Genomic DNA, 14,934 nt, shown 5'->3' with positions numbered 1-14,934 from the left:
CAAAAGTGAAACTTTTTTGTGAAAACAGGGAGTTTTCTTTTTATAGCTATGTGAATTTACAGATAAATATGGTTATATACACGTTTATTAAAGGGTTTTATTTTGTTATTTCTCATCACAGTTATTTTTTTTTATTTGAAAATTCTACATTTAATATTACTCAACATTTGAAGTTATTTTCATTTTTATCAGACCGTTTTTTAAACATTTGTATTATTTTAAATGCATTCATTCATTCATTGACAGAGAAACTGGCTCAATAAATGAATGCCAGAGAGCGCTTTTCCCTTGATCTAGTTTTACAAGCTATTACCGTAACGCCTAGTTCATGCGCGCACCACAAAACAACGTGGCGGCTAGAATGACCGTGTTTTTCAAAGTGGAGGCTGGCCTGACCGCAGTGAATTTTTACTGTTGGATGAACCATCCCTTTAGGTCACTCCAAAATTTCTGAATGTGATAGCATAAGTTAAAGAAACATTAACTCAAGTTGCATTTACTGTAAAGATAGCACACGCACCCATTCAAGTATTTCACACACACACACACACACAAAAATAAAAGTTTGTTAGGTTGTAACTGCTAAAAAATAAAAATGCTGTACAAAAAGCATTACATGGGCCCCCCAGGAGCAAGACCAACATACTCTCTTACCAGATCTTCCTCATGATCCCCTTCATCGCCTGCCGCGCGCGTAAAGAGCGCCTTCTGTTGCTCGGCCAGTAACAGAGCCGCGGATGAGGACGGACTGTCACGCAGGGTGTCCTGTTTCTCCTGAAGGATGCTTCCTTTCAGCTCGCGACTCATGTCTTCTATCACATCGACTGCGTTCTCTGGACGCTCATCCATAACTTTAGTTAACAGTCGCAAGAGGTGGTCATAGCTGGACGAAGAGGTTCAGGAGCATCAGCAATCAACACGTGTCAGCTATGACCAATGTTTACTGAACACTACCGCTATTGGATGGATTCCTTTAAGGTAATTAAGGCATGCGTAAAATGAACGAAGCTAGATTTAATACATTAACTGCAAAGATAAATGCGAGCTCGGGGCATGTTGTCACAAGGTGTCTCAACATGCCTGTATCATAACTTTTTATATTGGCAATAATGGTGGAAATGTGTTTCGAACTTCCAATAAAGGTCCTCTGTTAAGATATATAACGGTGCTAAAATACTAAATTAATAATAAGAATACCCTAAAAAAAATAATACTAGGACTGGAATAATGTATGAAGCTAATGTGATGATGTACTTACAGATTGAGGTTTGTTTTAGTGCTGTTCTTCATCATGAAAGCTTTAAAACGCGCCGCGGCCTGCAGTCTCTCATTATTCAACGCTTCCTCAGTGATCTCCATTTTACTAACTGTCGCCGACTAATTAAAACCGAATATTTGTTCAGCTTATTCTTATGGCAAATCTCGATTAACATCAAACCGGCTTAGCAAAACATTAGAGCATTTCCCGCAGCTCACTTCCGTTGCTATGGATTCTGCAGTGTAACTACAACAAACTTGTTGCCTGGCAGCGTCTTTATTCTGATTGGCCGAATGCTGATCCGAATGCGGTCAAAATTAACAATCATGAGAGACTAAAGTACAGAGACCAATGATTTGTTTCTCATATTTACTGGTTGGAGATGGCCTTTTATTCTAGAAATGAAAACAGTGTGGCACATTCAAAATCTATTTATTTTCAAACTAATTTGAACAATTCGTAACCTCTAAGAAATAAACCAAAATATTCCATTTCATTTTTACTTCTAACTTAAAGATACATAGTACACTGAACAAAGCAGTATAGAAAGAGACATCTTTTCAATGTCAGTGCTTCCATTCAGTCTTATTTCAAATGGCATCAGTCCACACTGCTTTCTCCTGCTTCTGGAACAACATCCTCAGACTCATCTTTGGGTTGGTCAGCCACATCCACAGGCATCGCAGCAGACTCTTCCATGGGTTCATCTGTCTTCTCTGAAATGGAGTTGGAGTGTGATGCCTCCTCAGACACCTCCACCTGCTGAAGGTTAAAGTCAATGGTCAGCCAGTGCTATTCACTCTTGTACTGGTCTGCATGGGTGCCATGAATGATGATGATTAAAATGTTTTACCTGTGATGCGGCTTCAGACATGACCTCCAGAGCAGCATGGTCTGTCTCTTCCCGCTCCATGGGTTCTTCTACTTCTTCCCTCCTGGGGATCTGTTGTTGTGGTGGTGGTGGTGGTGGTGGTTCAGTAAACTCTACCGGTGTCGGGGCTGGAGGTTCTGCTTGTGATACTGGTGCAGGCATTGATATATGCTTTGGTACTGGCACCTTAATGAACAAAAGTGGACAAGACAGACAGTATTTAATTGGTGGATTATCCAAAGTCATGAACATTAAACTCATTTCTGTAATGTTCATGGTATTGTGTAGAGATCGACCAATATAATAACCGGTTTATGTGGCTGATAACTAATACTTTCGAAAATTGATATTTAATTAGAATGTGATAACTTCAGTGTAAATGAAAGACTTCTCTCTGGTGACATATGCTAGACTTCTCCAATCATTTAGTCTGCCTAAACCTACCCCTTCATAATCGACGGCAAGCTTGCATTCAGCTTTTTGCATTCAACAATCTCCAAATGCAAATCAACAACCCATGAGTAGAATCATAAGACCAACCTACATTTTGTCTAGTTTCGATAATCTATTACACTCGGATATACATCACAAAACAGAAGAAAAGATCTGTCACGGCTTCCGTTTCATTGCAACATACCTCTCTCTCTTCTATTATTTCTGGATGATGAAGTTCAGGTTGTGGTTCAGGTTCCGGCTTCCTGCTGTTGGCCTCCAGAACGGCCATTATAGATGCTGGAATGTGGGCTTGCTACAGAAACAATAAAACAACACGTTTAAATCAAAATGATTTAGAAGTGAAAATGTATAACAGGTTTAATAAGTTCTCTCTTCTAAAACACTTCACACACAAACTATTTCCACTTCCTACTATTCATAACTATGTTTTGGAATAGTAATATGATACAATAAAAAAATTATTTAGCATATTGTGCATGTGTTTCATGTATCATCTAAAATAATAATAATAATAATAATAATATACATAAATATTAATGCATAACATTTAGAAATATTATATTAATAAATATTATTTAATAATACATTTTGCAACTTATTTTTGTTGTTGTTTTCAATATAATTTTAGTTGAAGTTTATAATTATGTTTTTGTTAACATTAACATGTATAAATTAATACTGTAATATACTATAATATTAATACATATTAATATTTTAAATCAGCTTTTATTTTTCTATTTTCAATTTTCAATAATTAAAAAAAAAAAAGTTTGTCATCTGTGCTTGTGACATTTCTTTTTCATATTTCTATTTGACTGAATTGTTTGTAATTTTAAAATTTTAAAACTTATTTTATTAACATTTCACATTTTCATGAATATTTAGATTTTATTTCAGCTTAATTTGAATGAATTTCAACAATGTTTTATGTTTCAATAGTTTTAGTTAACGATAACACCTGTGTACACAGTATATACTGATGACAGGTCTCACTGACCATTCATTTCCCAGATAACACCTATTCAGGATAAAACCTGCAACCTTTGTGATACGCACTTGGTGAGGGGTGAAGGAGTGAACGTGCTGTAGGAGAGGCTCCCTCATCTCCGGGCAGCGCTCAAACACACTAGCCAGTTGTGGTGGAGGCAGCTGGAGGAGAACGTTGTAGGACTGGGGTTTGGTGCGCTGGCAGCACTTTACAAAGCCCTCCCACACTTTAGGATATTTCCACACCTGCACGATCAATCAACAGTCAATCAGCAAACATTATCCTGAGAGATGAGTATGATGAGATTATGTATGAGAACTGCACCGATTATGAGCATAAAGGGTTCAGTCCATTGACCTGTTTGAGGATGAGTCGGGCTAGAACGTTCATGACGAAACCAGCCAGGCGAGGGTACATCGTGAGGGACTGGATGACCGTGCGCATCAGCAGTATAGGGAGAGGGGTCTGCTCCATCAACTGCTGCATCACCACGGCCAGCACCTCGGACGTGTACACATTCTTCTCCCCAAAACACAGGTTAGTGGCTACAGAGGGAAAATGAGAAAAAAACATTAAAGAGGGTGAAAAGAAAAGCAAAAGGGTGAATGAAAGAATTCTCACTACATTGGAGCCATTTAAGGGGGCATTATCCTTTAAAATTTTGATTATTAATATATTCAATTTCACATAAACTACACTAAATTCAACTAATAAAACTAGAGCTCACCAACATATGTTGGGGCTATTGATCAATTTAAAAAAATGGATTAAATCAGGTTTCTGTACACTAAAATATGTATAGTTGTATATAATTTGTAGATCATCGATATATTTTCAGATTGATTTTATTTTTATCATTTATTAACAATTACAGAATATTAAAAATATATAACGACTGCTTTTATATGTATGCATACACTGGCGTTCAAAGTTTGGGATCGAAAGTTAGCCATTCAAAAGCTGAATTTTCATCAGCCATTTCTCCAGTCTTCAGTGTCACATGATGCTTTAGAAATCTCTCAGAGTGGAAAATGGTGAGAAATGGAAGCATTTAACAAATTTTGCTGAAACAAAAAAGATGTAAAAGGTTGGATTTACGTGCAGGGGTGGTGGATTTATGTGAGATGATACCTTTGATGATTGACTTCATGTCACACTTGGAAGAGTCAATGTTGTGCAAGGCGATGAGGAGCTCTCCAGGAGTGAGCGGAGATATGGAGGAACTGCCCTCACCTACAGAACAGACAAACCCTTAAGTTCACTAGAATTCTACTGATCTAGAGCAAAACATGAGATTGAAATGACACCATTCTGAAAAGAACTTCAAACAAACCAATAATAGAAAATGAAAGCCACCTAATTTTTGTCAACATCATCACATGCACAAGAAAATAAGCAGGTATTACTATGTTGAGTGCCCAGCAGTCTGTTGAACACCTCCTTCACCACAATAGGATTGAGTTTGATGAGTTTGGGTAGAGCCTGGATCACCTCGTTCTGTTCAACACAATCAAGGCACCATTATGAATGCGGTTTAAATTATTAAAATGATTAACAATTAACGCTACGGTATTATCTTTTCCCCACAGGCAGGATGCTTGCACATTGCAAGCTCCATCTGGCTACTTGGTTTTGATCCTGTCAGAAACCCACTTGTCTCAGTGTGTGATTAAGGAACACAGGTGTAAATGCGTTGATCGAGAAGATCGATGCTCACATAAAAAATACTTATACCAAATGTTTTAACTAGTAAATTTATTACTTATTGTGAAAAATGAATACACAAATAAAATTGTGGAAAGATGTGGAAATAAAAACGAGGAAAGATAAACATCTCTCATTCAAACAGAAAGAGTGCAGATTTGGTATTGACAATGACAGAAACGCCACCAAACATACTACATAAAGGCACAGCTAAATGCGACATTTATTATAATGGGTTTATGTGAATATTGTTTTAAGTTCCCTTCAATTAAAAGTTATTGAAATACTTTTTATATTTTGTAATCTTAATAAATGATAAATAAAAACAACCTGATTATTTGCAGCTCAGGCCTGGCTTTCAATTATACTGTAATGCTGACTGGTTAGAATTATTCCTTTTATCCCCAGAAAGTAAAAAAAAAAACTGGCCTTTATTAAAAGCACTTAAAAGATAACATTATTTGTACTACCAATATTTGTACTACAAATGTACCAATATTTGTACTTTTTAGTAAAAGATAGCATTAAAGGGGTCATATGACGTTGCTAAAAAATAACATTATTTGTGTTTTTGGTGTAATGAAATGTGTTTATGCAATAAAACCCATTATAAACGAGGCATTTGTAGCATCCAGTGGGGACATAATTACTGATTATAATGACTTATACTGTCTTTTTACGCGTTGCATCGCGCCGCGTAAACATAAAACCATGTCTGCATTTGTGATCGGAGAAACGACAAACAACAAGCGCTACTCTACACTGCTCAAAACTCTCGTTTGAATCATCAGTGGCAAATTCTTTAAATATGAAAACTTACTTACAGGCTGTGAGTCAGCATTATTTGTCAGAATATTCACGAACAGCTTGTAACACTCCAAAGAATGTTTGAAATCGCATCATATGACCCCTTTAAACAAATATTTAAAATACTGTATGTACACATTAAAATACTGTCTCCACATTAATTTGAAGATATGAAAATATATTTTAGGATTAGAATTTTTTATGTTAGGAGCGATTAATTCATTGTTTTGTTTAGTTTTATTTTTAAACAATTGACAGCCCTACATAAAACAGATTATTCTAGCTCTGAAATCTAACTAGATGAGCCTTGTTCAGAGCTGCTTTCAACTCCACCCAAGATCGTGTGTGATTCCTTTTATCATGTAAAAAATATGTTTTTAGGCACTTGTCTAACAACACCTAAATATGGGAAATTGAAATTTACTTATTTAACCACTGCTGTGCATTTGTGATTAGCTCTGATGCGGATGAAACAATACAAGACATCTAAGGAGGACACAAAAGATAAAACAAACCTTCTCCAGGCCATTGATGACTGGAATGAGGAAGCGAACATCTGGCACTCGCTTATGATAAAGATCCCTCACCCTCTCCACCAGCTCAGGAGATGGTGGCACTGTGAACATGAAACAATCCATGCAAGGTCAACATTTACTATACGGAGATGCATATACAGACACAATCACTCTTGCTCTCTTTCACACACACCTTTATCAGTGAACATTTGGGCGGTGTTATGCAAATCTTCCCACATCGTGACGTAGACATGTGGGGGCGTGTTTAAACTAGGCGTTTTAGGAGGGCGTGGACCAGTCTTAACTTTTATAAGGAATATCTCTTTGGGTTTGAGACTTTAGTCTTTGCAACTTTAGGGATCTTATCTATTCACGAACAGCTTGTAACACTCCAAAGAATGTTTGAAATCGCATCATATGACCCCTTTAAACAAATATTTAAAATACTGTATGTACACATTAAAATACTGTCTCCACATTAATTTGAAGATATGAAAATATATTTTAGGATTAGAATTTTTTATGTTAGGAGCGATTAATTCATTGTTTTGTTTAGTTTTATTTTTAAACAATTGACAGCCCTACATAAAACAGATTATTCTGGCTCTGAAATCTAACTAGATGAGCCTTGTTCAGAGCTGCTTTCAACTCCACTCAAGATCGTGTGTGATTCCTTTTATCATGTAAAAAATATGTTTTTAGGCACTTGTCTAACAACACCTAAATATGGGAAATTGAAATTTACTTATTTAACCACTGCTGTGCATTTGTGATTAGCTCTGATGCGGATGAAACAATACAAGACATCTAAGGAGGACACAAAAGATAAAACAAACCTTCTCCAGGCCATTGATGACTGGAATGAGGAAGCGAACATCTGGCACTCGCTTATGATAAAGATCCCTCACCCTCTCCACCAGCTCAGGAGATGGTGGCACTGTGAACATGAAACAATCCATGCAAGGTCAACATTTACTATACGGAGATGCATATACAGACACAATCACTCTTGCTCTCTTTCACACACACCTTTATCAGTGAGTATATGCAGACAGCGAGTGACCAGCGTCTCTGCTCCTTTAGGACAGTTCTCCACCAGGAGCAGCAGGTCAGGAGAGCTCATTCCCATTCCTCTTATCTATGAAAAAACATAGATGAAACTATTATAGTTATCATAAATTAACTGTTTTAATCAACCACGCAATCAAAATAATTTTTTCTTTTGGCCCATCTCTGTTAGCTGTGAAGAATAGATAAAAATTAACTGAAATAAGTAAAACTAAAACTGAAATAAAAAATAAATGAAAGCTAAATAGAGATATTAAAAAGGACAAAAGCGCATAAATTTACTAAAACAAATGAAAATTCTAAATATAGCTTTCATTAAAAAAGCAAACTAAAAATATTAATAACTACTATAATAGTATATAAATATTTATAAAATGACTCCTAAATGTTGACAAAACAAACTTTTAACATATATGCATTCAAAATAAATATACGAACAAATTTATAGCTAACAAAATCCTCTCAAGAATGAGCATGTCCCCTTTGAATGAATCTGAATAAATCTGTCGTTTAGTTCAGTTCCTCACTATTTTAGTACACAGGAGGTGTAGGTGAACAAATAAAACAGACAAACCCTAACTGAGCAGGATAATGAGATTGAATGCAAAAGACATGAAAAGTGAATAAACATTTGAGAAATCCAGTTTTGGATGAGAGGGTCTTACAGGCTGTTCGATGACCCTGAGCACACTGCGTTTGATGTCGGCAATGGCCTCGGTGTAGACAGCAGCCAGCTCATGCACCAGACGATGGTTGAGGGGAAGGAGGGAGAGATAGAGGTAAAGGCACTGCCGCACCGTTTCCTCTGTCCAGGGAGACGCCACCTCTGAGGACACAGCAGGATTGAACAAAGTCAACAATATGTTAAGGCACAGTACACCAGTGAGTTCATTTTACACTACTTTATCATAGTAACAATAAAGTTTCTTTCTATAAGAAGGTAATTTAATACACAAGTATGAGCACATAGACCATGAACCTAATCAGTTATATCAAAAATTGGGATAGATCTGAAGTCTAGGAAAAGTCTCTGAACCTGTATCCTCTCCTGCTCCAAACAGAAGAGAAGGTGGGTTTGGGTGGACCAGAAACTGCATGTAGGTGAGAGCGAACTTCTCAATACAGTCCTTCAGATGTTCCTTTTCATACATGCGTTTGATGAAGCTGAGAGCAGTGGAGCGCACCTGAACATCAGTGGGGATTGTTATTATACTACTATGAAATTATTTCATGAAACAAAGACTGACAGATGATTAGAGGTTAACCTTTTCTTTTTCGTGAGAGCTGAGGTTCAGAAGGACATTGAGGTACTGGTACTGTCTGGATGGGCGTTTGAGGATGAGCTCCTTTAATGTGGACATGCCTAGGTAAACACGTGACTGAAAACACAAATAAGGAACATTCGAGTTTCTTACAAGAAGATTTAACATGTAAATGCATATGCAGATAATGACAGAAGAGAAAAAAATCTGTATAACTTTTAATGGGGGTTAAGTGTAGTAGTGTGGCTGACCTCGTCCTCACAGTAGCGTTGAATCACCTCCAGTGCTGAGTCTGTAATGACTGGAGCCTCCAACACAAGCTTGGTGAAAAGCCTGTCATAAATGAAATTCAGGAATAGTTACAAAATATCAAAATAAACTGTTTTATTAGTTCATATAAAACAAGCACTGAATTTGTGATGCTGACAAATTCATATGAAATATATTCGGGAAATTCAAATATCCTGTGGGGTGACATGTTGTGGTGAACTCCATCCAAAACCCTTTTGGCAATAATTTCTTATGGATGCAGATTTTAGGATCTCATTCATTGAAAAACGATCTCTGGAATATTTGTACTTTTAAATATTAATTTGTCTCACTGTAGGACAATTAAAATAAACTAATAAAGACATTTTAAAATGGTGAAAAAGTTCAAATAAATAAAAAATGCACTTTCCTTAGTATATTACTACAAATTTAACCAAAGATTAAAACAAATAATTACACATTATGCATCAAATGTTACGCATTTAAAGATAAATGCAGAATAATTCATGACAGGGTTTGCAAAACTGGAGTTTGAGAGTTAATTTTAAGTTATTATTTAAATAATTAAAATTAAAATTAATAATTTAAAAATACAAATAATCAAAACGACTAAATATTTTACATGTTTGCTTGCATGTCATGTGACCATTAACCAACATCAGAGAACCATGAACATGCAAATGTGTTAAATTATTGAAATATTAACTTAAAATCTGAGGGGGGACTTCAAGGAAATATTTCAGGTCAAAGAGATTCAGCTGACAAAAAGACTGAGAATCCCTAATGTATAAGAAGAACTCTTGTCGTATCGGCAAGCGAAAATAAACAAAACATTGCACCTTTAACTTTCTGATGAATTATGTTCATTCACTGATTGTATCATGTTGATAATTAATTTGTGATATTATGAGGTGATCCTCACCCATCCCTCTGCTCAGGTTTCTCCTGCAGGCCAGACAGCAGTGTGTACAGACAGTGCTCATAGCTGTCCAGAGAGCCGGAGGGCTGCTGACTCAGGAATTCATTGTACTCGTGGTACAGCAGAGAAAAGGCCAGCTCACTTCTGCCCCGCATATCCTCCAAGATAAACTGCAACAAGTCATTTTTCTTCCCACCTTCAAACTGGGTCACCAACCGTGCAAGCAGCTTCACACGGACCTGGGAGAAGATAAAACAGGAATGTGGACTTAGTAGAACGGATATAGTGGCTGAGGTGGTATGCACAGAAAAGCCTCCAAAAGCAAACTCACATGGGACATCCCACTCTGTGCAATGACCTTTTCTGATTGGAGGATCCGCTTAATGGCCATGTTGGCGAGTTTCTCAATCTGAGCCTCTGAAAATGGCTGCACCACGTCGGCCAATTTGAACACTTTTTTTCTGCCACTGGCCCCAGGAGCTCTGAATGAGGGGTGATGGGGAGGAAAACAAAAAGAAACAATCAATCAAAACAGATGATTAAAACTAGAGACAACACACAAATACAAAGCAATATCTTATCTCATCTCCTTTCGGCTGCTCCCGCTAGAGGTCGCCACAAATACAATCAAATACAAAAACACAAATCAAAGTAAAACTGATATCGCAATATCACTTAGTGTGATAGTCATATCATATATTTGTCAGTGTTTCAGAGCAGCTTGGTTCATTTACTGTGAATTAGGCTGCTATGAAATGCGGAGAAACACAATATCACGAGCTGCATGTGTGTAAATGAACAGTGCTGTGCTTTGCTCTGAAATGGTGAACATATATTTGGCCAGTGAACCAAAATAAAAGTTTGGGGGATTAACGTTTGAAAATGAAGAAATTATGCTGTAAAAATTTGTATTGTGATTTAAATTTAGTATTGTAATGTAAGTGAAGAAAAAATTATTTATTATTGTTATAATACATTTCTTATTTTGTTTAATTTCTTTGATTAAGAAATCATTATTATTTTATAGTCATGCAGAAAGGGTCAAAAACAGTGGGAAAGTGAACTAAGAAAACTCAATTGAGTGGAAAATCTTAAGTCACTATTTTAAAAAAAATTATTTACCTAATATTTGGGTGTGCTAAGATTTATGTTTGTTATTAGCTTAGTGCCATGCAATATCAAACTGCAAACGCTGCGAGTCACATCTTTGGCACACTTCACTTGACTAGCACTATTTGGTTTCTGCCATTGTAAATAGCTCCAAATCAGTTTCTTATGAGACTGTGTATTAGTTAGGATGCCACCTTAGAAGGCAGCTGCCCAGCAAGGCAGCTCATAATTGATGAGCTATAGGGACACTCTTACTTGGGCTGTGTGGTGGGCAGTATGGGCTCTGGGAACTTCTTGATCTGAGGTGCCTCTTCAGTGATAGGGCTCTTGTAGGCTGCTGGCGCCCCCACCACTGAGATGGCTTGACCCAGGGACACAGCAGACAGCTTGCGGATGATGAGAGGGTCTTTGGAGCTGGACTCACCCGCTCCACCATCTTCCTCCTTCACCTCTTCATCTCGAGCCTTACACAGCTCCAGCCCTGTGCAGCAGGAGAGAGAGGAGATGATGTCCAACACACAAACCCCCTCGCCGGCTTTCCAGCTGTGCTGACAGGAGCTAAAGGAGTTTATCTCTCCTTGCTTTTAAATAACAATCACTTCACCTGGTCCCAGGCCAGCCCCAGTCATCTGTGTGGCCATCAGCCTGGCTAAGTGTTTTATCTGGGCATCAGTGCCGGCTGATTCTACAGGTGTGTAGGTGGCTTGGAAAGAGGCCGGCATCACTTCAGGCAGGTAAACCATACTGATGAGCACCTGCATTGACACAAATCATAAAAAAGTGCAAGTTATCATATTTAAGTTATAGTGACAAGCGCAACACTGTGTGTTACTCAACACAGGGTTCCCAGATTTTTTGACAAATTTTTCTTATCTATACTTACTTTTTATATTTAGTCTTTTGATTTAGATTTAAATGATTGTTCTTTTATATGTTTTCAAAAAGACCCAACATAGGACAAACTGACGTTATTATGCATGCTTGCGAACAGGTTTTACTCTACACCAGCATTTTACCAAACATTCACAAGGGAACTGGATTCATGAGTTGATGAAAATATAACAAATGAAAAAAAAAAGTGAAACTAAAACAATTTAAATTGTGGTCATAAAATAAAATAAAAAACTGATTTAGTCTTTCACGCAACGTGTTTAAGATTATAGCGCAACACTGTGTTCAATTACGCTCTTCCTGTGTTTTCAGATTCTCAGAGTGACTCGGTTTGCAGAAAATACTGCTCCACACAAACGCCATCTCTGCATGTTATTTATTATGTGCATTTAAAAAACATGCACCAGGATCACTGTATTTCCACTTTTGTAAAATTTCCATAATTTTTGTGCAGAAGTTTTCAGCATTTTACTATATTTATAGCAAGAAGCATCAAATAAACAGACTTAAAGATTTCCCTGCAGTTTTCCACCAAAATAAAACTTGAGGTTTTTTAATGACTGTAAGTGAAGAATTTGAGACATATTAGAACTGTAAGTTGTAGTGTCAAATACAATTATTAAATATTCATTGTTGAATTTTAAAGTACTTTTAATTTGTATTAATATTTTTGTCTTTGATTTTATAATTAATTTTAAATTATTTGAATTATTTTTTTTAATATGATAATAAAAACAATTTATTATGTTTTAAAATAATGATGATTATTATTTTTATTATTATTATTACAACATTTAAAGAAAAACACAAAGTTTAACTTAGCCATAGTATGCACCAGGTTGGCCACATTGTCTGGAGTCAGCAGAGGCAACAGGAACTCAGCAGTGAGATCGATGGCTGATTGGGTGCCAACAGAGGAGGATGGTTTTGGGGTGACGACTGGAGCTGGTTCTTCTTTATCCTCATCATCCTCCACTAGAGAGGCCTCTGCAAGCACAAACAAGGCATTATTCCTCTTCTTTTCAACCAATCAGTGCCAACAACTGACCCACAACAACGACTCACCCATCTTGATCCTCTTGCCCTCAACGTAGGGCTCATGGTGGAGTCTCTTACGGGGCTGTACGGTGGCTGGCGTGCAGCGGGTGATCTCACTCTGAGACATGCCGAGGTCCAGCAGCAGAGTGGAAATCTGGCCCTGGAAGTCCACACTGCTGGGGTGCTTCAGCACCGAGACCAAGTGCAGCTTCAGGTTCTTGCGCACACTGCTCACTTGAGACTTAGCCAGAGTTGGGGGCAGGTTAGCTGGGGAGCACAACAAAACAGATTAAGAACAAAAGAAATGAGTAGATTTGTATTTTGAATAATGTCAGTGGACGGAACTCACCATGTAGCGTCTCATAGGCCTGCACCACCTCAGACATGAACATGGGCCGCTGTCTGGCCAGCGTGGCCAGTGATCCCAGTGCAGTGGTGAGATTAATGCTGGAGATGGCAGGGTGCACCATAAACTTTAACAACTGCTCCAGAGCCGACTTACCCTCCTCACATAAGGTGTCTTAGAGAAGACAGGAGGAAGACAAGGAGAGAAGAAAGGGAAGCAAAAATAAAGAATGAAAATGTTTCTGTGAAACTTTCACAAGTTTTGACATTAGGGCAGTACAATTTGGGGAAAAAAAATCCCAAAAAATCTTTGATTTTTCTGATGAAAAAAATTGTGTTTGAAAATGTGAATCTGCTCTTACCATATCGAATATATGTGTGGTCTTTGGGGATTTTGTCCAGGCTGATGTCTCCCTCCTGTTTCTTGGGCGTGTCAGAGTCACTAAATAAATATTAAACAAAATATGAAAAATTATTATTGAAATATATCAGTGTCAAAAAAAAAATCTAATCAAGTATTTAAGATTTATGTGTGGTCTTTGTGGATTTCATCCAGGCTGCAAAATTTGGAAAAATGTGTGATTTTATATCAATGTGACAATTAAATAATAATAATTTTTTTTTATTTTTATTTAATTATAATTATTCATACAAATTATTCGAATAAAAAAATACAAATAGGAAATATTACTATTGCAATTTTACTGTAAAATATAAATAAAATCAAGTACTTAACAATATAATAACTTCTTTTACAGTGCAACTGTAAAATTACAGTGCTAATATTTATGGTTGTCTTAATTTCTTCATTTTCAAATGTTAAACCATCAAGCTTTTAAAACCACAGTGTGCCCTTAAAGCTTCACCTTTGTTGGCAACAGCCAGTTTATAATCACATCTCATCAGAAGTTTGTGAAGATGGCTGGCGCATGTTACGTTCCCATATGCACGTTACAAGTGACCCAAACTCAAATGCAGAGATGAGCATGTGCAAATCAGCTCCAATCTGAGACACTGAAAACACTAATTCATGAGCTGCATGCATGCCAACACGCAGCTCAAATAAATATATATATATATATATATATATATATATATATATACCAATGAAGAAAGCTTATAACAAAATTACTACAATAAAATTAAAACTGATAATATAGCAATAAATGCTAATTAAAAATATTAAATACTACAGTTGTATACAAGTAATACTAGAACAACACAGGTGCTTGCAAAGATAAGCCAAGACAGCAAATCCCGGTTGGTATGGTTTATTTTTTGATAGTGTTATTTCGATCAGACAAAAAAAAAAAAAAAGTCAAAATCCAACAAAAGGCGATAAATATCGAAACAAATTAAATATATATAGCACCTGGCACAGTCCGACCCCAGACTGTTTAAACAGAACATTAAGATAACAGAGCTGTAAAAC

The 14,934-nt window shown here is 36.7% G+C and overlaps 2 protein-coding genes across 3 annotated transcripts in view; both read right to left on the bottom strand.

Moving 5' to 3' along the window:
- Positions 1–654: 654 nt before the first annotated feature.
- Positions 655–1,519, bottom strand: LOC107710713 (radial spoke head protein 6 homolog A-like; the record flags this gene model as incomplete). Its single annotated transcript, XM_016515547.1, has 2 exons — positions 1,259–1,519; positions 655–883 (listed from the first exon to the last, which is right to left on the bottom strand). Coding segments are annotated over exons 1-2 (330 nt in total), but the record flags the coding sequence as incomplete, so codon positions are not given.
- A 6-nt stretch (positions 1,520–1,525) lies between these two features.
- Positions 1,526–14,934, bottom strand: part of LOC107710737 (symplekin) — an 18,403-nt gene continuing 4,994 nt past the window's right edge. Inside the window, exons 8-28 of one of the 2 annotated variants that reach the window (XM_016515576.1) lie at positions 13,865–13,919; positions 13,507–13,677; positions 13,185–13,424; positions 12,955–13,106; positions 11,833–11,983; positions 11,484–11,709; positions 10,450–10,600; positions 10,122–10,357; positions 9,181–9,262; positions 8,933–9,046; positions 8,704–8,851; positions 8,333–8,493; positions 7,629–7,737; positions 7,436–7,536; positions 4,980–5,070; positions 4,705–4,806; positions 3,931–4,118; positions 3,642–3,818; positions 2,767–2,877; positions 2,112–2,315; positions 1,526–2,020 (exon numbers count right to left, since the gene is read on the bottom strand). In XM_016515576.1, the coding sequence (XP_016371062.1) occupies positions 1,859–2,020; positions 2,112–2,315; positions 2,767–2,877; positions 3,642–3,818; positions 3,931–4,118; positions 4,705–4,806; positions 4,980–5,070; positions 7,436–7,536; positions 7,629–7,737; positions 8,333–8,493; positions 8,704–8,851; positions 8,933–9,046; positions 9,181–9,262; positions 10,122–10,357; positions 10,450–10,600; positions 11,484–11,709; positions 11,833–11,983; positions 12,955–13,106; positions 13,185–13,424; positions 13,507–13,677; positions 13,865–13,919 (3,132 nt within the window). In that variant the 3' untranslated portion in view covers positions 1,526–1,858. The remainder of the gene's footprint in view (positions 2,021–2,111; positions 2,316–2,766; positions 2,878–3,641; positions 3,819–3,930; positions 4,119–4,704; positions 4,807–4,979; positions 5,071–7,435; positions 7,537–7,628; positions 7,738–8,332; positions 8,494–8,703; positions 8,852–8,932; positions 9,047–9,180; positions 9,263–10,121; positions 10,358–10,449; positions 10,601–11,483; positions 11,710–11,832; positions 11,984–12,954; positions 13,107–13,184; positions 13,425–13,506; positions 13,678–13,864; positions 13,920–14,934) is intronic. The other variant, XM_016515575.1, reaches the window with a different exon arrangement.

Source organism: Sinocyclocheilus rhinocerous, unplaced genomic scaffold (assembly GCF_001515625.1).
Source record: "Sinocyclocheilus rhinocerous isolate Xijiao unplaced genomic scaffold, SAMN03320098_v1.1 scaffold597, whole genome shotgun sequence".
In the NCBI taxonomy this organism is placed as follows: Eukaryota; Metazoa; Chordata; class Actinopteri; order Cypriniformes; family Cyprinidae; genus Sinocyclocheilus; species Sinocyclocheilus rhinocerous.
The sequence above is the reverse complement of the archived record's forward strand: the minus strand, read 5'-3'. Positions and strand labels throughout refer to the sequence as shown.